At 62.8% G+C, this 23,573-nt stretch overlaps 5 protein-coding genes across 8 annotated transcripts in view; 2 read left to right on the top strand and 3 right to left on the bottom strand.

Annotated features, from left to right (window-relative positions):
- Window positions 1–157: 157 nt before the first annotated feature.
- REX1BD (required for excision 1-B domain containing) lies at window positions 158–3,060 on the bottom strand. Its single transcript, XM_077788852.2, has 5 exons — window positions 2,890–3,060; window positions 1,986–2,068; window positions 1,268–1,472; window positions 1,094–1,182; window positions 158–691 (listed from the first exon to the last, which is right to left on the bottom strand). The coding sequence occupies exons 1-5, from the start codon at window positions 3,058–3,060 to the stop codon at window positions 619–621; spliced, it is 621 nt and encodes a 206-aa protein (XP_077644978.2). The 3' UTR covers window positions 158–618.
- A 527-nt stretch (window positions 3,061–3,587) lies between these two features.
- On the bottom strand, window positions 3,588–5,261 carry UBA52 (ubiquitin A-52 residue ribosomal protein fusion product 1). 2 transcript variants are annotated; one of them, XM_021545121.4, is made up of 5 exons: window positions 5,234–5,261; window positions 4,193–4,311; window positions 4,027–4,113; window positions 3,831–3,933; window positions 3,588–3,729 (listed from the first exon to the last, which is right to left on the bottom strand). In XM_021545121.4, the coding sequence occupies exons 2-5, from the start codon at window positions 4,293–4,295 to the stop codon at window positions 3,636–3,638; spliced, it is 387 nt and encodes a 128-aa protein (XP_021400796.1). In that variant the 5' UTR covers window positions 4,296–4,311; window positions 5,234–5,261; the 3' UTR covers window positions 3,588–3,635. The 2 variants fall into 2 exon arrangements, with proteins under 2 accessions (XP_021400796.1, XP_021400797.1); XM_021545122.4 differs by having other exon boundaries at window positions 5,225–5,261.
- A 1,307-nt stretch (window positions 5,262–6,568) lies between these two features.
- On the bottom strand, window positions 6,569–9,377 carry KXD1 (KxDL motif containing 1). The gene is made up of 5 exons (XM_021545120.4): window positions 9,295–9,377; window positions 8,887–8,987; window positions 8,650–8,802; window positions 7,581–7,627; window positions 6,569–7,048 (listed from the first exon to the last, which is right to left on the bottom strand). The coding sequence occupies exons 2-5, from the start codon at window positions 8,979–8,981 to the stop codon at window positions 6,813–6,815; spliced, it is 531 nt and encodes a 176-aa protein (XP_021400795.1). The 5' UTR covers window positions 8,982–8,987; window positions 9,295–9,377; the 3' UTR covers window positions 6,569–6,812.
- On the top strand, window positions 9,362–15,051 carry FKBP8 (FKBP prolyl isomerase 8). 2 transcript variants are annotated; one of them, XM_021545123.4, is made up of 9 exons: window positions 9,362–9,480; window positions 9,983–10,270; window positions 10,407–10,576; window positions 10,818–10,906; window positions 11,147–11,364; window positions 11,438–11,610; window positions 11,695–11,772; window positions 13,690–13,827; window positions 14,230–15,051. In XM_021545123.4, the coding sequence occupies exons 2-9, from the start codon at window positions 9,997–9,999 to the stop codon at window positions 14,314–14,316; spliced, it is 1,227 nt and encodes a 408-aa protein (XP_021400798.1). In that variant the 5' UTR covers window positions 9,362–9,480; window positions 9,983–9,996; the 3' UTR covers window positions 14,317–15,051. The 2 variants fall into 2 exon arrangements, with proteins under 2 accessions (XP_021400798.1, XP_085418328.1); XM_085562202.1 differs by lacking the exon at window positions 9,362–9,480 and adding an exon at window positions 9,543–9,678.
- A 1,239-nt stretch (window positions 15,052–16,290) lies between these two features.
- ELL (elongation factor for RNA polymerase II) overlaps window positions 16,291–23,573 on the top strand; it is a 53,066-nt gene continuing 45,783 nt past the window's right edge. For both annotated transcript variants that reach the window (XR_014950251.1, XM_021545124.4), the window contains exon 1: window positions 16,291–16,452. Coding sequence is in view for 1 of the 2 variants with exons in the window: in XM_021545124.4 (XP_021400799.1) it covers window positions 16,318–16,452 (135 nt within the window). In the remaining variant the exon portion in view is untranslated. The remainder of the gene's footprint in view (window positions 16,453–23,573) is intronic.

Here is a 23,573-nt window from a genome sequence, read left to right on the forward strand (position 1 = left end):
GCTGCGCGGGGACGGGGATGCAGCGGGCAGCCAAATGGGGCCCGTGGCCCTTGTCACCCCATCCCGGGGCTCCCAGGGGACCCAGCCAAGCTGGAGGGGGTGGCACTGGAGCAACGGGGGCCACGCAAACCCTTGGGATCACACCACTCAGGCCAGCTCCGTGGGGACAGGTTTATTTGGGGTGACCCTAGAAAAAGCGTTTGTGGAGCACCGGAGCTGCAGTGGGGCTGGGGGCACAGCCAGTCTCCAAGATGTGGTTTTGGGGGGCTGCTGCCCATGGGACTCCAGCTGGCAGCAGGGATGGTGCCCAGCTCGATGGGGGCCAAGCACGGCAGCCCCGTGGCACTGCAGGGTGTGGTTTGCCTTTGGCACAGCCCTGGCACTGCCGGGGAGGGGAACCAGCCCCACGCCGGACCCCTCTGCTGAGGGATACTCAGGATTTAGGGGGAGCCCACTTGTCCCAGAGGGGGCTTCCCCACCCCTTCCAGCCTGTGCCCCAGAAAAGGGGCGCAGAGGACAATGCCCACCTTGCCAAGGTGCACCGGGAGTGGGTGGGGGATGAGCGGGGCCCCTGTTCCACCAGCCCGGCCCCTCCAGCCGTTCCCACGGGGACACCCATCACTCAACTTCTTCTGAATCGTACTTCAGGTCCTGGAGAATTTCGCTGATTGCCTCAATGGTTTTAATTAGCCTACGAGAGCGGATGGAAACTATAAATAAAGCCCATATGGAGCGTATTATGTGGGCCGCCTCGCCTTCCCCGCGCTGTTTATGAAACACTCAGCCTGGGGAGGCCGAGGGGACGCGGCCACGCAGCGCCGCCAGACCCCGAAGGCACCATCTGGGCCCCCCTGGGCCGCAGGGAGGGCGGGGAAAGGCAGGGAAAGGCAGGGAAAGGCAGGGAAGGGGCTCCTGGCCTGGGCTCCACGATCCGTGCGCGTCCCTTCCAACTCGGGACACTCCAGCATTGAGCGGGCTGGGGAGGAGGTGCCACCCCAAAACGAGGGGAGAAGGGGATGGCAATGGAGGTTCTAGCCTAGGGGGGTGCTGCCTTCCCAAAATGAGGGGGGACAGCAGCAAAGCCACCACCTACTTGTGCTTGAGCTCCTGCACCTCCTGCCGATGGGCGTCCACCTCGGGCTGGTCCTGTGCCTGCTGCTGGGCCAGCTGCAGCTGCGCCGTCTGCGGGGGGGACACCACGGGAGCTGAGACCCCCCGAAACCAGCCCCAGCACTGGCCCGGGGAGCCCCCCCAGCCCAGCACCCACCAGCTGCAGCTTCTCCTGCTCCCGCTCCTGGAGCCGGGCCAGGTGCTGGGCCAGCTCGGGGCGGCCGAGCTCGTCCCGCAGGCGCCCGGCGATGGCCAGCACCTCCCGGGAGATGCCGCTGAAGGCCACGGTGACCTCGTGCACCAGCTGCCGGTACCGCGGGAAGTCATAGCGGGGGCCACTGCTCAGGTATGCCCGGTGGCCCCTGCGGACGGGTCGGGGGGAGAAGCCACTGTCACTGTCACCACACACCTGGGAGCTCCCGGAGCTCAGCCCCCTTTGCCACCCGCCACGGGCAGCACCGGGAGGGTTCTCCTGCCTGCTCCTGCCTGGATTGGGCAGCATGAGCAGGCAGCCTCATCCCTCACACGGGACAGGGTTGGAAACTGATTTTTTTTGGGGGGGGGAAAGTTGGGGGTTTGGGTTTTTTTCATCCTTTACACTCTCAGCCCTGCATCCCAACAAGTCCATCATCTGCTGGATGCTAAAATAGGATTCAGGTGTCCAGCGCAGAGTCCCGCTGCCAGCTGGAGCTCATCAGCCCTCCCCGTGGCCCCGTCCCAACAGGATGCAAAATAATCGCGATGGGGAATCCGGTTCCCTGCTGGGGGTGCCCCGCTCCGGGAGGTGCCGCGTGTCCCGCCCGTCCCGGTGGGTGCCGCCCCCCGGGAGCCCGTCCCCGCCCGGTGCCGGTGCCGGTGCCGGTGCCGGTACTCACTCCTCGAAGAGCCGGTACGTCTCGACCCGCTCGCTCTGCAGCGCCCGCAGCCGCTGCAGCAGCTCCCGCACGGCCTCGCCCGTCTGCGGGACAGAAGGGGACGGGGCGGCACCGGTGAGCCGGTAACGGCCACCGGTGAGCCGGTAACGGGCACCGTGAGCCGGTAACGGGCTCCGGGCAGTGCCGGTGCCGCCCAGAGGGATCACCCCAGTGCCGGGGCAACGCGAACTCGCCCAGCACCTGGTCCTGGGGGTCCCGGTGGGTTCCGGCCGCGGTGCTTGAGCTGAGCCCAGCACCGGCACCGGGACCCGCCCGTCACGCACCGGGACCCCTCGTATCCCCGTGCCCACCCACCGGGCCCCCAGGCCGCTCATATAGGAACCGAACTAACACCGGGATCCCCCAGACACGTGTCCGCGATACCGACGGGCACCGGAACCCCCGTCCCGTCCATGTGCGCATCGGGACCCCCCTCTACCGGACCGGTACCGGCATCCCCGGCCATGCTCACACAACCCGCACGGGCACCGGGACCTCCCCGGCGCCGGGATGTCCCCAGCCCGCTGCAAACGCACCGGGAGCCCCCCGGCCACGTGTCCACGGAGCGGCACCGGGATCCCCGGTTCACACCGGACCCCGCACCGGGACCCCGCACCCACGAGCCTGCCGTGCCCACGCGCGCACCGACCCGCTCGGTCCCGGTGCCGCCCCTCCCGTTCCCGTCCCGTTCCCGGTGTCGCCCCTCCCGTTCCCGTCGCGCTCCCGGTGCCGCCCCTCCCGTTCCCGTCCCGTTCCCGGTGCCGCCCCTCCCGTTCCCGTCCCGTTCCCGGTGCCGCCCCTCCCGTTCCCGTCGCGCTCCCGGTGCCGCCCCTCCCGTTCCCGTCGCGCTCCCGGTGCCGCTCACCATGGCCCGGCCCGGCCCGGCCGCACGGCGCAGGCCCGGGGCCCGCGGGGCGGAGCGCGGTTCCGCCGCCACCTGCAGGCACCGACCGGCAGCGCCGCCAGCCCCGTCCCCGGTACCGGGGCCGCCCGTGCCGGGAGCGCGCGGCCGGGTCCCGGTGACGCCTAGCGGCATGCAGCGGGGGCTCCGCGAACAGGGGGTCCCGGTACCCGTCCCGGTACCCGTCCCGGTGCCCGTCCCTGGACACGCGGCCGGGGGCTCCCGGTGCGTTTGCAGCGTAACGGGGAGAGCCCAGGACCGAGCCGGTCCCATGCACGCCTGGCCGGGGGTCCCAGGGGTGGTTAGGGGGGTCCCAGGGGTGGTTAGGGGGGTCCCGGTGCCCGTGCAGACCCAGCTGTGGTGACCAGAGGCTCCCAGTGCACGGCAGGGGCGTGCAGGGGTGCTGGGGACAGTCACCCCCGTGGCTGGGGCTGCACGAACAGGGTCCAGTCCCCGGCCACGTCCCAGTGTCCATCTGCTGTGTGCACAGTGCCGGGGTCCCCACGGGTGGGCACGGGGGGTCCCAGTGCCGGCCCAGTCCGTGCACACACTGCCACCAGCACCACCACCTCCGTCCCTCCCCACCCTCTGTGCTGCTCCAGTACAGCCCCCGCTGTACTGAAAACCACGATTTGGGTAAAAAAACCACCAGAAAACGGGGCTGAGGATTGCAATTCTTTATTAGCCAGCGCAGGCAAGGGCTGGAGGCTCTACTTGACCTTCTTCTTGGGGCGCAGGTTGTTGGTGTGCCCGCACTTCTTCTTGCGGCAGTTGACGGCGCGGGGGTGCAGGCGGGCGTAGCACCTGGGGGGGACAGGTCAGCAGAGCCCTGGGGAGGGGCTCTGGGACCGCGGGGGGCTGCAGGAAGGGGCTGAGGGGACAGGGGAGGGGACACGGGGACGTACTTGCGGCAGATCATCTTGTCGCAGTTGTACTTCTGGGCCAGCTGGCGCAGGGAGGGTTCGATGATTCCCCCTCGCAGGCGCAGCACCAGGTGCAGGGTGGACTCTGCCAGGAGACATCGGCGTCACACCGGGGCAAAAGGAGAGGCTGGCACCTCAAAAACGCCCCCCCGAAAAAGCCCCGGGGTGCGGGGAGCACCTTTCTGGATGTTGTAGTCTGCGAGGGTGCGGCCGTCCTCCAGCTGCTTCCCCGCGAAGATCAGGCGCTGCTGGTCGGGGGGGATCCCTGCGGGACACGAGCACCGTGCTGGGGACACCGGGGGACCCCCGCGGGGCCACCCCGCTGCCGCCGGCCCCGCCACTACCTTCCTTGTCCTGGATCTTGGCTTTCACGTTCTCGATGGTGTCATTGGGCTCCACCTCGAGGGTGATGGTTTTGCCCGTCAGGGTCTTCACGAAGATCTGCATCTCGGCACCTTCTCACCTGCGGCAGCGGCGGCCGCGTCACCCCGGGCCGGCCCCGCCGCTCCCCGGCCGCTCCAACCCTCCCAAAGCCCCGTTCCCGAGCGCCCCATCCCGGGATCCAGCCCCGATCCCGGGATCCAGCCCCCATCCCGGGATTCAGCCCCCATCCCGGGATCTAACCCCCATCCCGGGATCTAACCCCCATCCCGGGATTCAGCCCCGCTATGCCCGGATCCGCCCCGCTGTGCCGGGATCCAGCCCCCATCCCGGGATCCAGCCCCCATCCCGGGATCGGCCCCGCTCTCCCGGGATCCGGCCCCCATCCCGGGATCCAGCCCCCCATCCCGGGATCGGCCCCGCTCTCCCGGGATCCGGCCCCCATCCCGGGATCCAGCCCCCATCCCGGGATCGGCCCCGCTCTCCCGGGATCGGCCCCGCTCTCCCGGGATCCGCCCCGCTCTCCCGGGATCCAGCCCCCATCCCGGGATCCAGCCCCCATCCCGGGATCCAGCCCCGCTCTCCCGGGATCGGCCCCGCTCTCCCGGGATCCAGCCCCCATCCCGGGATCCAGCCCCCATCCCCGGATCCAGCCCCGCTGTGCCCGGATCCGCCCCGCTCTCCCGGGATCCAGCCCCCCATCCCGGGATCCAGCCCCCCATCCCCGGATCCAGCCCCGCTGTGCCCGGATCCGCCCCGCTCTCCCGGGATCCAGCCCCCCATCCCGGGATCCAGCCCCCATCCCGGGATCCAGCCCCCATCCGGGGATCCAGCCCCCATCCCGGGTTTCGGGGCCCTCCCGCAGGATCCAGTCCCGTCCCCGGGGACCCAGGGCCCCTGCCGGGATCCAGCCCCCGCTCCCCGCTCCCGGATCCCGGTCCCCCTGCCGGGATCCCGGGCCCCAGCCGTGCCCCGGGCCCGCTCCGGTCCCGCACCGCGCGCACCCGCGGCCGCGCTGCTCAGGGAAAGGGAGGCGGGACCGGAACGGCGGCGGCGTCACCTCCGGCGGGGACACCGGTACCGCCCCGGGACCGCCCTGGTACCACCCCGGTACCGCCCCGGCACCTCCGGCGGGGACACCGGTACCGCCCCGGGACCGCCCCGGGACCGCCCCGGCACCTCCGGCGGGGACACCGGCACCGCCCCGGGACCGCCCTGGTACCACCCCGGTACCGCCCCGTCACCTCCGGCGGGGACACCGGCACCGCCCCGGGACCGCCCCGGGACACCTCTGTCACTGCCGGGGTGACACCGGCACCGCCCAGCCCCGGTACCGCCCCGGCACCTCCGGCGGGGACACCGGCACCGCCCCGGGACCGCCCCGGTACCGCCCCGGTACCACCCCGGTACCGCCCCGTCACCTCCGGCGGGGACACCGGCACCGCCCCGGGACCGCCCCGGCACCTCCGGCGGGGACACCGGCACCGCCCCGGGACCGCCCGGGACCGCCCTGGTACCACCCCGGTACCGCCCCGGCACCTCCGGCGGGGACACCGGCACCGCCCCGGGACAGCCCCGGTACCGTCCCGGGACGCCTCTGTCACTGCCGGGGTGACACCGGCACCGCGGGACGGGGCACCGGAGGTTCTGCACGGATCTGGGACCAGATCAACCCTGACCACATGGACCCAGGACTGACCCCCCTGGGACTGACCCCCAAATTTAACAGTGCCCACAGCCCCGGGGACTGACCCCCAAATTTAACACTGCCCACAGCCCTGGGGACTGACCCCCAAATTTAACAGTGCCCACAGCCCCGGGGACTGGCCCACACTGACCCCACGGATCCCAGACCGGCCCCACAGCCCCAGAACCATCCCATGCTGGCTCCACAACCCCATGGTGGCTCCCACAGCTGCAGCTCCAGGATCAGCTGCAAAACCCACTCCTGCAGCCCCCAACTCTTCCCTCATCCCCACCCAGGCCTTCAGGACCCCCAACCCCAGCAGTTCCTGCATCACACCGCAGTGCTGGTGGAAAAGAAAGATCTGGACAGCTCCTGTTCCTGGGAGGTGCCTGTGGAGCAACCAGCAGCACTGTGAGTTTGAGAAGCAAACGCGGCTCTGGCTCATCCCAGCAGTGGAGAACTCAGCCAGCACAAGTCCATCAGCAGCAGGGACAGGCCCCTGGCACAGCTGCTGGGCACACAGAGCCTCAGAGGCAGCATTTCCTACAAAACCTAAACACCTGTGCCCCAAAAACGGCTTTTCTGCACCAAAAAATCTATGCAGATGAAAGCGTAGCCGCTCTCCTGAGCGCAGGAACGAGGGAGGACAAGAGGCATTTCCAACCAGGATTTACTGATTCCCCTGAAGCCAGCGCTGGCTTTCCACCCCAGCCGCAGTTTCCAGGCAGAAGGGCAGCGCCTTCCTCCCTCAGCTTCTCCCAGTTTCGCTTCCCTCTTCCCGAGGAAAACCAAAAAAAAAAAAAAAAAAAATAACCAAAAGCAAAAAAGCAAACCCAAAAGAGCGACACACAGCTATAAATAGAGGATAGAAAGTTCTCCGGGGTGGGACGTGGCTCCTAGCCCAGGCCGCTGGCCGTGTCCTCGTCTGTCAGACTCTGTCCGTTCACGGCCGGGCCGTCGTAGTGGCCTTGGGATAAATCCTCAAAATCCTGGCTGGTGGCAGGGGAGATGACGTCGGGGCTGGTGTCACAGGACTCCGTGCTCTGCTCCGAGGTAGCGATGGTGGTCGTGGTGCTCTTGGGGACGGGGTCGAAGTCGTCGTCGTCCTCCAGGATGGGGGACTCGTGGATGTCTGAGAGGGGAGAGGGAGGTAAAGGTTGGTGGTGGGGAGAGCAGTTCTCCCATCGTGCTGGGAGCAGGGATTAAAAAATACCCGGAGAATCACCAGCACGTAAATTAGGGGTTGTTTGTGATTTCTTGCAGCTGGATTTAATGGAATTAAGGAGGGTTTTTTTGATTTTTAGGGAAGCAGCTACATGCCAGCACATGGACTTGTGACTCCTGAGAGATGTTCTTGGGAACAGAAACTGCTCCCACAGGAATAAAACAGAGAGTGGAGTTCCAGGACAAAGGGAATGGCTTCCCACTGCCAGAGGCAGGGATGGATGGGATTTTGGGATGGAATTCCTCCCTGGGAGGGTGGGCAGGCCCTGGCACAGCTGTGGCTGCCCCTGGATCCCTGAAGTGCCCAAGGCCAGGTTGGATGGGGCTTGGAGCAGCCTGGGGCAGGGGAAGGTGTCCCTGCCACGGCAGGGGTGGCACCAGACGGGCTTTGAGGTCCCTCCCAGCCCAACCCATGAATCTGCACGTCAGGAATCACTCACTGCTGAAAGCCTCTGGGTACTGCTTTGCCAACTTCCCTTTGAGCGCCCTGGGGAGGAGAGAACAATCCGAGTCCGTGGGGAGCGGAGGGAGCCGGAGCCGAGCTGCCCCACAGCTCCCAGCGCTGTGGGCAGTGCACACGAACCCCGAGGCTGAGGGATTCCCACCCCAAACCCCCAGAAGAGCCCATCCCACCCTTCCCAGCACACGGGCTGTTTCTGAATCCCACGTTCTGTGACCATCCCAAGCAGAGCCCATCCCATCCCATCCCAGCCCATCCCAGCCCATCCCACCCATGGCAGGGACACCTTCCAGTGTCCCAGGGTGCTCCAAACCCCCTTGGGCACTGCCAGGGATGGTCACAGCTTCTCTGGGAATTCCATCCCACCGTCAATCTTAAAGGTCCCAGAGGGAGGGACACCTTCCAGTGTCCCAGGGTGCTCCAGACCCCCTTGGGCACTTCCAGGAATGGTCACAGATTCTCTGGGAATTCCATCCCAGCCTGGAGGTGGGATATTCCTTCCCAATATCCCACCCAGATTCCCCTTCCCACTTTGAAGCCATTCCCTGTGCTGGGATTCCAGTCCTTGTCCCAAATCCCTCTCCAGCTCTCCTGGAGCCCCTTCAGGCTCTGGAAGTGGCTTCAAGGTGTCCCTGGAGCTTCCCTCCTCCAGCCCGACCTCCAGTTCCCACAGGGAACGATCCCTTCCCCATATCCCCCCATCCCCGTGTCCTGTTCCTCCATCCCTCATCCCCAGTCCCTCTCCAGCTCTCCTGGATCCCTCAGGGACCTCCTGGTGACATCTTCACACCATGGTGTCACCTCGTTCATGGAACCAGGGACTCCCAGAGTGCTTGGAAGGACCTTAAAGCCCATCCCACCCCAATCCCATCCCGAGCAGGATCATGGAAACCCAAAGCTCCAACCTCCACGTGTCACTCCATCGTGTATTTTCCCTTCCGCAGCAGATTTTTCTTCTCACAGCCCCCCAGACTCTGACCTGTGCCCCGCTGTAACGCCCCGCCAGCCCCCCCAGGCCACCTCCCGGGCCGGTATCCCCGGTTTCGCACCGGATCCTCCGGAAGATGCTGTCCAGGTCCTTCTTCATCTCCACCAGGGTCCGGGTGTGGTGCAGGAAGCGCTCGCTCATCTGCTGCATGCGCACGCTGGAAAGGTTGTTGAAGTTGAGCAGCATCTCGTTGGTCTTCTCAAACCGATCCAACCTGCGCGGGGGAGGCACCGGGAGCTCGGCAAAGCTCCCGGTGCCGGTACCGGCACTCCCACCGCCCGCTCCCCCCGGGACTCACATGTTTTTCTGGGCTAGGATGATGGCGTTGACGTCCTCGGCGTTCACCATGCCCAGCACCCTCCCGCAGAACACCTGCGAGGCCGTGGGCTCCATCGTGGCCTGCGGGACCGCGGGACCGGCTCAACCGGGGGCACCGGAGCCCCCCGCGCTCCCCGCACCGGTAACGGAGACCCCCCCCCTCCCCTTCCCCTCCGTGACAGCGGGACCCCCTCCGCCCTGCCGTGCACCCAGCAGCGGGCACCCCGCCGCCGTGCCGCCTCCCGGGGCGGCCCCGCTCGCCGGTAACGGGATCCGCTGGCCGCCCGCCGGTGCCGGTAGCGCCGCCAGCCCCGGGCTCCCTCGGGAACACGGGTGCCTGAGCTCCCACTGGTGTCCCCGGGGCCTCCTCCCGGCAGTGCCCGCGCACCTGCGGGAGCCCGTCCCGCCGCTTCACATGACGGGAGCGGTCCCGGTACCGGGGGCGGCAGCGCCGCTTCCGGGTGTGCAGTCACGTGGGGCGCGACCCCGCGCCGTCACCGCGCCGAGCCGGAAGTGCCGGAGAGCGGCCGGGCGGGAGGGACGCGACCCCCGCGGGCATCACGGAGCCTCTCCGGTACCGGTGCCGGTGCCGCGCCCTCGGCCCCGCCGCGCCGGGGCGGCCGCGCTGGTGGCGGCCCCTTTAAGGCGTCGGGGGGCGCCGCGGGCGCGTGGCTGACGGGCGTGCTCCCCGCCCAATGGCGTGGCGCGGTGGGCGGAGCCGGGCCAATAGGAGCGGGGGGGCGGGGCCTGCGCCCGCGCGTCCGCGGGCCAGGTGGGAGCGGCGGGGGGCGCGCGGCGGTCACGTGGGGCGGGCGGGGGGCGCGGGGCCGCCCCCCCCCACGGCACCGGGACCGCGACCCCCGGTCCCACCGGGACAGACCCCCCCACCACCGGGACAGACCCCATCCCACCGGGACAGCCCCCCGCCAGGCCCCATCCTTCCCCGCGCTCCGGAGTCTCCGCTGTCCCGTTGCGCATCCCCCGGCCCCGGAGGGTCCCGGTGCTGTCCGGAGCGGCGGAGCGGCTCTGCCGGTAAGAGCAGGCTCCATCCCTGTGCTCTCTCTCCCCCGCTCCAGGTCGCTCCGCCGCCATGGCGTCCAGCGGGGAAGAAGCGAGGAGCGGCTCCCCGGGCCGGGCGGGCACCGGCACCGAGCCGGCGGCGGACGCGGCTCAGCTGGACACGGCGGAGGATTTCGAGGTGCTGGAAGAGGAGGAGGAGGAGGAGGAGGAGGATGACCTGAGCGAGCTGCCGCCGCTGGAGGCCGTGGGGCGGCCGGCGGCCCCGCCGCGGGAGGACGCGCAGCCCCCGGAGCGGGGCGCGGGGGGCGCGGCCGGGGACCCCGAGGAGTGGCTCGATGTTCTGGGTGAGAGCGGACGCTGCTCGGTGCCGGGGCTCCCCCGGGGCTGCCGCCGCCGCCAGGGCCGGGCGGGAGGCGCAGGAGGGTGGGGGCCGCCGGGCTTTGCCCTCCCCGCGATGTGCTTCGCTCTCTCTGTGCGCAGGGAATGGTTTGCTCAAGAAGAAGACGCTGGTGCCGGGCCAGGGCGCGGACAGCCGTCCCCAAAAGGGCCAGGACGTGACAATCCGCCTGAAGGCCACGCTGGAGGATGGCACCGTGGTGGAAGAGGACCCTGCCCTCACCTTCACGCTGGGGGACTGCGACGTCCTGCAGGTGAGCACCTCACCTGGGAGCAGGACCTCACCTCGGGGGCCACAGGGAGGGTTGGGGTCGGTGACATCCCTTTGGTGGACATAAGCGGCCCTTCTGCCCTTTCTCATGCTCCTTCCCTGCGATGTTGGCTGAGTTAGAGGGGGTTTGGAGCCACCTGGTCTTGTGGAAGATGTAAAGGTCCAACCGTGACGGGAGGTTGGAACTGGAGAACCTTCACAGTCCCTTCTGTTGTCCCCTGCAGGCTCTGGACCTGTGCGTGCAGCTCCTGGAGATGGGCGAGACGGCTTTGATTGTGTCAGAAGCCAAGTACTGCTACGGAGCTCAGGGCAGGTGAGAGCTGGCAGGGCGCTCCCAAACCAGGGCTGGAGAAGCTGTCCCCTGCTCCCCTGGTGACAGCCCAGCTGTCCAACCTCTGCTTCCTCACGAGCAGCGTGTCCTCCCTGGAGCCGAACGATCCCCATCATTCCCTGCCCCAGGAACCTTCCCTGGCTCGGATTGCTGAGCCACGGTGCCGAATCCACCCAGCCCGGCACCTGAGAGAGGTGACAATGGCCCCGTGGCTTTGTGCAGGAGCCCTGACATCCCCCCCAACGCGTCGCTGAGGCTGGAGGTGGAGCTGCTGGCGGCTCGGGACGCGCCGGACCTGGAGCTGCTCAGCGGCAAGGAGAAGATCCAGCTGGCCAACCGCAAGCGGGAGCGTGGCAACTTCTTCTACCAGCAGGCAGACTATGTGCTGGCCATCAACTCCTACGACATCGCCCTCAGGATCGCGGGCTCCAGCTCCAAAGGTAGCTTGTCCCCACCAGGAGAGGGTCGCTGGGCTCCTGGCTCTGCTCTAACCCGGCCTCGGGGTGTGTGCAGTGGATTTCAGCCCGGACGAGGAGGCCGAGCTGCTGGACGTGAAGGTGAAGTGTCTCAACAACCTGGCGGCCTCGCAGCTGAAGTTGGACCATTTCAAGGCAGCTCTCAAGTCCTGTAACCTGGTGCTGGAGCACCAGCCGGGCAACATCAAGGCTCTGTTCCGGAAGGGGAAGGTGAGGAGGGGACCCTTGTGCGCGGCGTGGCGGGGGCTGAGGGGCGGCTCAGCCCTGCTCCTCCACCCGCGTGTCACCCTGCAGGTGCTGGCTCAGCAGGGGGAGTACAGAGAGGCCATTCCCATCCTGAAGGCAGCCTTGAAGCTGGAGCCTTCAAACAAGGTAGGCTGGAGGTGTGTGCTGCCCGTGATCCCCCTGAGCTGGGCATCTCCTGCATGCTGCTTCTCCATTGTCTGCGTCCCTACAAAATCAGCGTTGCCCCTGGGAGGCTGAGACTCCCTGGAGCTGTCCCCAGCTCCGTGGAGGGAGGCTGGGAATAGCCCCCAGAGCCTGGGGAGTGATGGAAGCATCACGTGGAGTGTGGCTGGGCTGGTCTCTAGCCTTATCTCCACGGTGAGAGGTTCCCCGTTGACCTTTGGTCCTGCTGGTGACAGGAATCCCTGCCAGCCCATCCGTGCTCCAGCCATGCCCCAGGGAGGGTCCAGGCTGCCCCAGGTGGCTCGGGCACTTTGTGCTGTGGCTGGGGGAAGTGGAGCAGAGCTGAGTCCCCACAAACTCGCTGAGCAGCCCCAAGAGTGAATCACTGGCTGCTGGGAGCAGCCAGAGCTCAGTCCAGCACCCGGGCAGGGCGAGCTCTGGGTCAGGAATTTCCTGTCAGTTAATGATCAGCTGCAGGACTGGAGCCTCGGGAGAAATCAAACACCAGTGCCAGGAAATGACCCCAGCAGGAGCGAGACTGGGAGGAGGCAGGGAGGTATTGCCTGCACAGGGTCATCCTGGGGGTCTTGGCTCTCCAGATGGGCTTTAATCCTCGCCTGGATCTCTTGTGTCCATTTCTTTCTTGGGAGGTCCACCAGACCATCAGGATACATGTCACAATCCAGTCCCTGAAGGTCACGGCTGAGATGTGGCACAAGCAGGTGCCTGGTGGCCCCACAGCACCTTCAGGGGCGGTCTGAGCACCCTTGGAAGGGCGAGCAGGACCCCAAACCCTTCCTTTGCCATCAAGGTCAGGGTGGAGAGGGAGCAGCACTGGGAACCATTCCCCTGGCACGTCCCTGGGCAGGGCGGCTGCTCCCCAGTTCCGATGGAGCTTCTAATTGGAGAGGGCTGGAAAATCCGAATGCCCGGCAGTGACGTGTCCAGCGAAACCACAAGGACAGCAAATTACTGCCCTCCCCGGCTGCTGCCCGGGCTCCAGGCAGGCGTGGGTGACTCAGGGGCCGCAGCTACCGGTGCTGAAAACACTCCAGCAACGCTGGGCTCCACCTGCCCTGCTGCGAGGCGCTCACAGACATCCCTTCTCCTGAGCCCTTGGAAGTGTTCTGGGGGTGCTGGTGGTTGTGTGAGGCTGATGTGACAGCCCCGGGGAGCTCTGAGCAGGAGCGTTCTGTCCTCCTGACACCCAGGTTTTCGTGTTGGAGGCAGCTTTTCCCGGCGTGGCACGGGCTGGCAGAGCCGGCGTGCTGGGGATGTGTCCCCCAGCAGAGGGCACAGCGTGGCTGTGCCACCAGGGCCACCACCACCACGTCCTTCTGCCACCCTGCCCTGCTCAGCTCCGAGGTGCTTCCTGCTGCTTTTGGGGAGCCTGTGGGCCCCACGCAGGACTGGGAGCCTTGTCCTGCCCCAGCAGGGCAGATGTGGACACGCTGCAGGTCCTGCTGCAATCCCACTTCACACCAGGCTGAGTTTTAAGCCCGCTTTCCCAGCCTGCTTCCAGACAGAAAGTGGGAGAGCTGGTGCATGTCTGTCCTCGAGGCAGACACTTTCCTGTCTCGATGAAAGGATAAAATCCCTTTCCTGATGTCTGGCATCAGCCCTGGGCTCTGCTCCCGGCTGCCAGGCAGGGAGTGGCTTGAGCAGCCAGAAAGGACAGAGGGTCACTGGACCCACAGGGTGTCCCCTGGTGCAGCCCCACGGCGTTGGGCATGGGGCAGGATGAGGCCCCGTCACCCCCTCAGCCCTTTCGGAGCTTTTCCTGCATATCCCAGGGGTGGTGGAACGTGCTGTTGGGGACAGGTCCCCTTCCTGGCAGGCAGGGATGCTGCAGGGCTGATAACAGCACGCTGTCCTCCCCAGACCATCCACGCCGAGCTCTCCAAGCTGGTGAAGAAGCACGCGGACCAGAGGAACGTGGAGACAGAGATGTACAGGAAGATGCTGGGGAACCCCAGCACCGCCGGCACCCCCGGGAAGTGCAAAGACAAACTGCCCTGGGTAAGGCTCTCGGGGGTGGGGGTCCACAGCGGGTGTGTGAGTGTCCCCCAGGCCCCGCAGGAGGGACACAGCCCTGCTGCTGAGCAGGATGTGGCCGGGCTGCCAGGACAGCGATCCCGCTGGGAGCAGGGGGCCGAGCTCCGGGAGCCGTGCCCGGAAAACATCCCTGATAACAGCCTGTGCTGCTGGCCGTGCCCGCCGGATCCCGGCCGTGCCAGCTGCGGGCTCTGGACTTCGCTCCCAGCTGCCCGTCCGTCGTCGGGAAGCGCCGTCAGCTGGCGGCACACGCCGTCCCCAGCGCTGCCTTTTTGGGACGTCCCGTCCAGCGGGCCGGCCGGGCGGGGTGGCACGTGTGCCCTGCCACGGGCACGGCCCCTCACGTCCCCGTGCTCTGCTCCGCAGTCCATCCCCTGGAAGTGGCTCTTCGGCGCGACGGCCATCGCGCTGGGCGGCGTGGCTTTGTCCGTGGTCATCGCGGCCAGGAACTGAGGGTGGCACCGGGGCGGCCCCTCGGCACAGGGCCGGTGCCAGCTCCTGCCTCTCCGTGCCCAGGGGCTGCCCCGAGGTTCTGCCACCCCTCGCCGCCCCAGGAGCTTTCTCTGCCGGCGGTGCCGGATCTCTCCCCGGCGTTCCCCACATCCCTCCTGGCACGGGCGGGTGCAGCTGTGGGCAGGGAGCTGCCAGCAGAGCGGGGACCCCCGGGCAGCTCCCTGCCATCAGGGGCTCAGCCCCCAGCCCCGAGGGTGTCGGGGGCACCGGTACGTCCTGCCCGTGCCCATCCCGTGCCCATCCCGGGTGTTGGTTGTGGTCCTGCTGCCAGGACGGGATGGGCAGGGGGAGGAGGCGCACGGAGAAGGAAGCTGTGGGAAGTGATGTGGATGTGCCCAGGGGAGACACAGCGACATTCCCGATCCCTGGGGGGCTGCCAGGGACCCAGCCCGCCTGGAGGCACCCGCTGCCCTCCTCTGCACATCCCCGGAGCGTGCAATGTCCAAAGGAAGCCAAAGAATCGCGTGGTGGGAGGGATGGAGAGGGGAGCGCTGCAGACCCCCTGTCCTGGCTGTCTTCCTGTGGGTCCAAGCCTGCCGGGGGTCCCTGCCTGCCCTGCAGCCCCCCCAGCGCCTGCCGCTGCCCAGCCTCAGCTCTGCTCACAGGGGGTTGTAGCACTGCCCTTGCACCCCAAACTGACTGTGAACTCCCCAAATAAAGGACAATTCCTTCACATTCAGGTCTGTTTATTGCCACGCATAGAGTGTGCGGTGGGGGGCAATGCTCAGGGGGGAGCCTGGGACACCAAAATCGGCCCTGGAGGAAGCCTGGGACCTTCAGGCTCTGCCTGGGGATCAGGGGATCCATGCCGGGGTGCTCATGACTGGGGAGGTCTGCAGGGCTGGGGGGTTCATACCTGGGGGATTCACACCTGGGGGAGTACAGGGGGTGCCCACCATGGAGAGTGATGCCCGGGGGGCTCATGGCTGGGGGGTCCAGAGGGTTCATGACTGGGGGGCTCATACTCGGGGTGTCCAGAGGGTTCATGGCTGGGGGGTCCAGAGGGTTCATGGCTGGGGGATTCACACCTGGGGGAGTACAGGGGGTGCCCACCACAGAGAGTCGTGCCTGGGGGGCTCACACCCTGAGATTTCATACCCGGGGGTCCAGAGGGTTCATGGCTGGGGGGCTCATACCTGGGGGGTCCAGAGGGTTCATGGCTGGGGGGCTCATACCCGGGGGTTCATGGCTGGGGGGCTCATACCTGGGGGTTCAGGGGGTTCATGGCTGGGGGGCTCACACCCGGGGGTCCAGAGGGTTCAATGCCTGGGGGGTTCACACCCGGGGGTTCATGGCTGGGGGGCTCATACCCGGGGGTTCATGGCTGGGGGGCTCATACCTGGGGGTTCAGGGGGTTCATGGCTGGGGGGCTCACACCCGGGGGTCCAGAGGGTTCAATGCCTGGGGGGTTCACACCCGGGGGTTCATGGCTGGGGGGCTCATACCCGGGGGTTCATGGCTGGGGGGCTCATACCTGGGGGTTCAGGGGGTTCATGGCTGGGGGGCTCACACCCGGGGGTCCAGAGGGTTCAATGCCTGGGGGGTTCACACCCGGAGATTTGATGCCAAGGGGCTGCAGGCAGTTCGCAGCCCGGGGTGGGTCAGGGGGTTAATTCCGGGGTTCATTCCGGGGTTCCCCCACCCGCCGCCCCCTCCCCACACTCCCGCAGCGCTCCCGGCTGCACCAGACCACCCTCCCCAGCATGCCCCGCGCCTATATTTACATATCCCCGCCTCCCCCTCCCTAACGACCAATCCGACGCGGCGCCTGGCATCACCCAGCCAATGGGCGCTCCCGCTGCCCACCTCCGTGCCCCAGCAACAGGCGCGCCGTGTGGGCGTGGCCGGCGGAGCGGCGCATCATGAATAATTCATAAGGAGGGGCGTGGCGGCAGCGGGCGGCCCCGGCGGCCCAGGCGCGGAGGGGGAGACGGTCCCAAGATGGCGGCGCTGCAGGCGGAGCGCGGGTACGGGCTGTCCTGCGGCCGCCTCGGCCGCGGCACCCGCGTCTCCGTCTTCCACGTCAAGCTCACGGAGAGCGCCCTGCGCGCCTTCGAGAGCTACCAGGCCTGTAAGGTACGGGGCTGGCGGGCGCGGGGCGGCGGGCACGGCCCCGCCGAGGGCCAGCGGGCGGCCGCCACGAGGCCCCCGGACGGAGCCCCGAGGGCGGCACCGGCGGGGATGTGAGGGGAGGTGAGAGGGGGGCAGCTCCTCGAGAAGTGGGTGTGCGGCCTGGGGCGGGGGGACACCCTGGTGGGGGGCTGAGAGGGTGCGGGGGCTCCCGGCCGCCCCCCCCGTCCGTGAGTGACCGGGGAACCGGGGATGGGGGGGGCGATCCTGGTGCCAGGCCCCCGAGGGACACCGGGGGGGACTCGCGGTGCCCCTCCCGGTAACGCCCCGGGGCAGCCCGGTGTGTCCCTGGTCCCCGGCAGCGTCTGCGTGGTCCCCCCGGGCCCCCCGGTGGGTGACCGGGGAGGGGTCGTGATCCTCCGCCAAGAGCCCGAGGGGCACCGGGCGGTGTCGGTGCTTCCCCTACCCGCCCCGGGGATTGCCGGGGGGACCCCCGGTGTGCCCACCGGGGTGGGTGAGCGGGGACCCCCGGTGTGCCCACCCCGGTGGGTGAGCCGGGGGACCCCCGGTGTGCCCACCCCGGTGTGCCCACCCCGGTGATTGCCGGGGGGACCCCCGGTGTGCCCACCCCGGTGGGTGAGCGGGGACCCCCGGTGTGCCCACCCCGGTGGGTGAACGGGGACCCCGGTGTGCCCACCCCGGTGTGCCCACCCCGGTGGGTGAGCGGGGACCCCCGGTGTGCCCACCCCGGTGGGTGAACGGGGACCCCGGTGTGCCCACCCCGGTGATTGCCGGGGGCACCCCCGGTGTGCCCACCCCGGTGGGTGAGCGGGGACCCCGGTGTGCCCACCCCGTTGTGCCGCCACCCCGGTGGGTGAGCCGGGGGGACCCCCGGTGTGCCCACCCCGGTGTGCCCACCCCGGTGGGTGCCAGGGGCCCCGCGGTCTCGGTGCGGGGGTGAGCGCTCGGTGCCCCCCCGGGAGGTGACGAGAAGCTGCCGTCAGTCCCCGTAAGTGTCTGGGGAGGGGGGCGAAGGGGCGTCGGTGCTCCTCCCGTTTCCCCGGTGAACGTGACGTGGGTTTCCAAAGCCGGGGCGGAGGGGGGGGCGGCGGGTCCAGCCCCGGTGCTGCCATCCCGGACCGGGGGGTTCCTCCGTCGCTGTCCCCTCCCCGGGACACCGGGTTGTTCATCCCCCGCTGGCTCGGTGCTCCCCTCCCGGGAGTCGGGGTGGGGGGGGGGGAGGCACGTTCAGACTGTATTTTGAAATTTCCAGATTGTCTTTTCCGTGCCGTTTCCTTGAAATGCATCCAGAGAGCTTATTAGTCATGTAAATAGAGAATAATGGCAAAGCTCGGCAGCTGGTGTTGGGATGGACCGGAGGGGGGTTCAAAACTGTCATTTTTTAGTGTAATTTTATTTTTATTTTATTTTTTTCTTTCCGCCTCTGATCCTGCGACGAGCATTTCTGTCTCCTCACCTTGCTGGGGGAAGCTGGGAGCCTAAACCCGTTTGTCATTAGGAGTGTCCTGCTGCCAGCTTCTGTAGGATAAACCATATGTTGTCACAACACTATTTTTAATTTAGGGTGTTGGTTACATCACATCACTGAATTGGGCAATCTCTGTGTGAGGACGAAGGTAATGACTGTACCAGGGTTTATCAACTTATATTTTAATGAGTGTTTATCAGCATTATGAGAAGTCAGGAGGAATAAGTGACTTGGGTAGTCTGAATTCTTAGCTTTTTTTCTCTCTGAAAAATGAAACAAATAATCCAAGTAATTCTTTCCTATATATTGGGAAAGCCTTTTATTTTGGGGGAGGGAGAGTGGGAAGACTACAGGCAGCTGCGTTAAATATTTTGGGAAGCTATTCCGAGTCCATGTCACACATGAATAGTGGTGTTTATTTTCTAAATGAAGTCTGGGCTCAGGATTGTTTGGTGGCCAACGGCCACTAATGAACTTTGCTTCCTTCACCGCCACCCAAAAGAGAAATAGTCAGAGGCTCCTGGTGATTAACTGGGCAGGAAGGGATAAGGGCAGAAGAGCTGCTTGTTTGTGTAGTGAATAACGCAACAATTAGTGGGCTATTAAACACATATGCTCGTTCTGCATGGGTTCTATAAACAGTTTCCCCAGCTTGTTGAATGTCTCTGCTTCCTCGGAAGCGCTGGGCCAGGAGCCACCTCCAACACACCTTTGCAGCTTCTGTTTGCCCAGTCCGGCTCCGCTTTCATTTTGGGCCGCAGTGGTGAAATGGAAAAAATTTGCTCAGGCTCCTTCTGCTGGGTTTGCTTTGAAACGTGGTGGAACTGACGGCAGCGTTGTGTAATATGGATAATGGCCTGGAATCCAATCCTGCTCTTTGTGTTACCTGGAGTCCAGCGTGTGCAGTCTGACCTGTTTGGGGCACCGGGGTAGCACGTCCGTGCCGTGCCTGCGACAAGGCTCTGTCCCTCTGCCAGAGCGGGCAGGGAAATGTCTTCAGTTCCTTGCTTGAGTTTGTTCTTGGTCTAATAATAATGTATTGGGATTACATAATCCAAAAATGATCACCCAGCCGGGCGAGCTGCCATTTGTTTGGAGTGTCCCTGGTGCCAGAGCAGTTGCAGGCTTGGTGTGGAGCTGTACCATGTGTGGATCAGGCAGCAGGGCTGTGGAGAAACAGATATTTGTCTTGTTGGGCCTCTGCTGAGCTGTGCTCTTGCGTTTCTGCTGAATTGTCTGCGTCCTAAGGAAGAAAACGGTCAGGGAGCAGCCTGGTCCAGTGGAAGGTGTCTCTACTCATGAAAGAGGTTGAAATAGGTTGAGCTTTAAGGTTCCTCCCAGCCCAAACCATTCTGTGATTCTGAGCTACTGCTCCCCAACTTTATGTTCCAGCAAGCTGTTCCTGTATTACCTACGAGGACATGGAGCTGCTGCTGAGGAGCTCCAGCTCACAGGGCTGCTGGCTTCTGATCCTGGGAAAGGTTTTGTCTGTAGCTCACCTGAAAGAAATAGGAGCCTTAAAAAGAGACTTAGCACTGGCTTCACAGGGGACACAGTGAGATGTCACCCAACTGCTCCTTGTGAAACTTGCTGCCCCTGAAACTGTTTCCCCACAGTTGTGAAACTGAGAGCTCTGACTGCTGAGCTTGGAGGGCTGAGCAGTGGGAAGTGTGTCCTGAGTTGGTTTGTCCACTGGTGAAATGGAGGCAGTCTGGTGTGCTCACCTAAAACAACTCTGGGTTCTCCAGGGGCTGTAATTCTAGAGCAGCTGCAGTTTGCTGCCTTCCTTTTGGGGGTGTGGATGTGGTTAGGCATTCCCACTCCCCCCAAAAAGGCAGGGCATGGCCGAGGCCAGGTTGGATGGGGCTTGGAGCAACCTGATCTGGTGGAAAGTGTGCCCTGCCCATGGCAAGGGGGTGGAGCCTGATGGTCCTCAAGGTCTTTCAACCCAAACCATTCTGAGATTAGATGATTCTATGACTTTTTCCCATCACTTTTTGTGTGCTCCCAACTTTGTTCCTTCCCCTGTCAAGGTACAAGGGAACTCCTCATGCCTGTGCCTTGCTTTCCTCCTTCATTCCTGTCCTTGGTGAGGAGGTATTTTACCATCCTCACCTAATACCCTTAGTTATCGTTCATCCTTTATTTTTCACATCTGGTTTTTTAGCAGCATCCTGGGTAAGTCCCCATCTTCCTGGCTGATTCAGATGCCACATGACAGACTGGATTGTCCCTTGGCAGTAGCTCTGTCTCCCTTGCAGTGAAGGTGCTGATGTTCACCTAAACAGTGTTAGGGCTGTTCCTGGAACCCTCACCTGGAAATTTCCCAACTTCCACGTATTTCTATAAACCTCTCTCTGTGGTTGAGGGCTGGTTGTTTGATTACAGCCAACGTGATGCAGTTGCACGCCTTTCCCTGTCACTTTGTGTTGACCTAACCATGGGTGAGCTCTGCTCCTGGTCCTGCCTTGCCTGGTGGTTTTAGGAGGGTTTAAAGACGGTTGTAGCATCCCTTGGTGATGGAGCTGAGCAGCACGTCCTGCTCCCGTTGTCCCTCTGTGCCCCTGCTACCCCAGAGTGTTTTGAACTGCAGCCACCGGTTGATTCACTGGTGAACTTTGGCAGATGCACAAATATTTATTGGGGACTAAGCTGAGATAACCAAAGCACGTTGTTCCCGTGCTCACCCAGCTGAATTTTGGAACTGTGGTCTGATAGATGTGGCTTCCCAAATCATCTTCCCTGTGCTGCTCTAAAACCAACCAGGAGAGAAACAATCCCTTGGAAATGAGGGTTAACCCGACCCCTTGGAGTTGCTATTTATTGAAATAACTTTCCAGCCTTGGCTTTTGGAGCAGGTTGTGGAGATTCCTTCATCTTGCTATGTTCAAAGCAGGAAACACAAAATGAAGGCTGTGCTGTCATTACAGGGTCTTTAGGGTAATGCGTATTCATGCTGACTTGAGAATTGAAAGCTGCTTGCAGGTGTCAGGAGGAGAAGAACAATCCGGCTTCCCAATCAAAATTCATTGAATTATCTCAAAGCTTTTTGCATCATTCCTCCTTCCCTGTAACCTGTTTTTTCCTGTCCTATTAATTCACTGATGCTGTAGTCCGTCAAAATTGAGGCTCTTACGACATCGGGAACATGAGTCGGTGACATGACTGAATGAATCAGAGGAGGCTGGAGAGGAAGCTCATCGCACACGTACGGCTCATCAGCAGAAATGGGACAGGATCTGCAGAACACCCTGAACTGCTCAGCTCCTGCTCAGTGTTCCTCACGTTGACCTGAATGTGGCACCTCCCTTTGGAAGGAAGGGGACAAAGAGACACTGAACATTGTGCACGGGGAATGTTTTGGCCCGTGGCAGTTTCCTTTCAATTATTTAGGGAAGCTTTTTCTCTCAACCATATAGCATTTGGATCTGCTCAAATTATAGATTCATCTCTATAGTTTTCGAAGGCATTGGAAGGAATTGTCTGTAATTTACATCTAAAGTGACATACAGTTGCTATGGGATTTGGTGGCACATTATAAACCAATTATGCTTTTTTTTTGTATTGGTGGTAGCAGACTAAAGAACTAGGTCTAATTGGTGATGTGCCAAGAGAAAATAGAAAGTTTGTGACAGAATCCTTGTGACTGATGGGCTGGGCTTTCTTTTTTTTTTTTTTTTTTTAATTTTAAAATCAAATATTGTCTGTTTTTTATCAGCAAAACATACTGTACCGTTAATTGGAGAGGTTGAATTTAAATTAATACTTTTTGATCTCTGGCAATACAGGGGAAGCAAGCTAGAAGATTAACCCTTTATGTTATTTATATGGGGCTAGGTTGTTCTTTTTATTAATTCAAGTAGGATATTTCATCAGTTGTATCAATGGCAGCTGCATGTGTTGATTGTGTGAATTACCCAGAAAAATGAAACCCTTTCTCTTTCTCAGCATATCCTGATTTCTTACTCCACTTCAACAGCAGAAAGGAAAGCTATTATAATATCTTTTTAACTTCTGTCTGAAGCATAGCCGTCTCTTCGGAACAATGCGTCTCCCAAGGACCCTGGAGTGGCTGCTGCTGGTCAGCTCAGAGTGCTCCTCCAGCATCAGGGCTTTTCTGAGCCCGTGTGAAGTGCTCTGTCCTGCTCAGTTGGTTTTTGTCCTGGTGCAGCTTGGCACAGGGCTGGTGGTGTTGAATCAGTTCCCCTGCGCCGTGCTGGGACAGCAGCAGCGCCTTTATCGCTGCCCAGGGAGGGGAGGTTGTGTTGGAAGGAGCATTTGAGGTCTCCTTGGTAAATGGAGGTGTTATCTCCCAAACTATTTGCACGTTTCAGACCATTTAAACTCTGCCTGTAACTTGTAAGCAGAAACTTGTGAAGCGTCTCCAAATCCCTGGTGTTTGTGCACGTTGAAAAATGGGAAGGGACAGACTGCATGCGTCACTCCCGTACTAATTTGTGCCAGCTAATCCATGGGAGAAGAATACATTTTGGCTGACTTAGTGGTTTTGCTGCTAATGCACAGGAGAATGCGTTTGAATGGATGGAGTGGCTGCGTGGCTTTAGGTAGACTTTGAGGGGATACCCCGTGTCTGGGATCCTGTGCTGGATACCCTCATTTGGGATCGCAGTTGTGTCATATCCTGGATTTGTTTGGATTTTGGGGAAGGAGAAGCTGGGAGGGAGGGGAATGGAGTTGTCATTCATTCAGCGTCATAACATCAGGAAGGTTGGGATCGAGTTACCTCTGAATAATTAAGGTTAATGCTGTTTCTGGAGGAGCCATTATCTGCAGTGAACTTAATGCTCATGAAAAGACATGCTGATAACCTGAACTATGCTAATATTTCCAGGGTGGGTACAAAGGAGCCATCACCAAAACTGGGCTTTGGTGTTCAATGTGCCTTAGGTTGACCTAGATGAATTATCCAGGAAAAGAGCTTGGATTTGGTGATAAGAGTTTTCGTAGTAGCTCATGTGTTACTTAGAAACATCCCATGTACATAAGGCAACTTTCGCACACCCTGGTAATCTGGTGTTGCCTTCTGACTGGGGATTTTTGTGGGTTTTGGGTTTTTTTCCAAGCACTTACCTATTAAAGAGAGTGCTAAACCCCTCAGCAGTCTGTTTGCTGAGTGGTGTGTGTATCCCTGCTGCACTGGGAGAGCAGACTTCCCAAAATCCAATCCTTTTTGCATTACAGTCTAGAAAAAACACAGCTCCGTGCACTTGGTCTCTCCTTTCTTTACATTGGACTAGTGCCTTTTGCTAATTTAAAGAAACCAGCATTTGTTTAACTCAAAAAGAGGTCAGCACTGGTGAGCAGTGCTTGACTGAGCTGCCCACCTCTACCCTCCTGGAGTCTTCCCTGGTCTGGTGCAGTCTGATCGTGGTTAACCCTCTGTGCAGGCTTTTATGCAGGAGAGAACACTTAAGTGCAAATTTTTGTGGAAAGCTGAGGCATTTTTCCTTTTGGGCTCCATTCTTTGCCATTGGGTTTAGAGATGCAGACTTTGTCCTTGAGGTTTGTGTCCACACGTGATGCAGTTCAGCAGGTACCACAAAACTTCCCGAGAACAGCCAATTGCCTCAGTCTTTGTAGTATTTAGATTTCATCAGCACAAACATCCTCCTGGCTG

Source organism: Lonchura striata, chromosome 28, assembly GCF_050655825.1.
Source record: "Lonchura striata isolate lonStrDom1 chromosome 28, ASM5065582v1, whole genome shotgun sequence".
Classification (NCBI taxonomy): domain Eukaryota; kingdom Metazoa; phylum Chordata; class Aves; order Passeriformes; family Estrildidae; genus Lonchura; species Lonchura striata.

Coding starts and splice junctions, on each gene's coding strand:
- REX1BD (XM_077788852.2), bottom strand. CDS start 3,060: ATGCCGCTAGGCGTCACCGGGACCCGGCCGCGCGCTCCCGGCACGGGC. Junction 2,069..2,889: donor CCGGGCCGGGCCGGGCCATG/GTGAGCGGCACC, acceptor TCTGTCCCGCAG/ACGGGCGAGGCCGTGCGGGA. Junction 1,183..1,267: donor AGCAGGAGAAGCTGCAGCTG/GTGGGTGCTGGG, acceptor TCCCCCCCGCAG/ACGGCGCAGCTGCAGCTGGC.
- UBA52 (XM_021545121.4), bottom strand. CDS start 4,295: ATGCAGATCTTCGTGAAGACCCTGACGGGCAAAACCATCACCCTCGAG. Junction 4,114..4,192: donor CAAGATCCAGGACAAGGAAG/GTAGTGGCGGGG, acceptor CGTGTCCCGCAG/GGATCCCCCCCGACCAGCAG. Junction 3,730..3,830: donor GACAAGATGATCTGCCGCAA/GTACGTCCCCGT, acceptor TGTCCCCCCCAG/GTGCTACGCCCGCCTGCACC.
- KXD1 (XM_021545120.4), bottom strand. CDS start 8,981: ATGGAGCCCACGGCCTCGCAGGTGTTCTGCGGGAGGGTGCTGGGCATG. Junction 7,628..8,649: donor AGCATCTTCCGGAGGATCCG/GTGCGAAACCGG, acceptor TCTCCTCCCCAG/GGCGCTCAAAGGGAAGTTGG. Junction 7,049..7,580: donor GTACCCAGAGGCTTTCAGCA/GTGAGTGATTCC, acceptor CTCCCCTCTCAG/ACATCCACGAGTCCCCCATC.
- FKBP8 (XM_021545123.4), top strand. CDS start 9,997: ATGGCGTCCAGCGGGGAAGAAGCGAGGAGCGGCTCCCCGGGCCGGGCG. Junction 10,577..10,817: donor GGGACTGCGACGTCCTGCAG/GTGAGCACCTCA, acceptor TGTCCCCTGCAG/GCTCTGGACCTGTGCGTGCA. Junction 13,828..14,229: donor GCAAAGACAAACTGCCCTGG/GTAAGGCTCTCG, acceptor TCTGCTCCGCAG/TCCATCCCCTGGAAGTGGCT.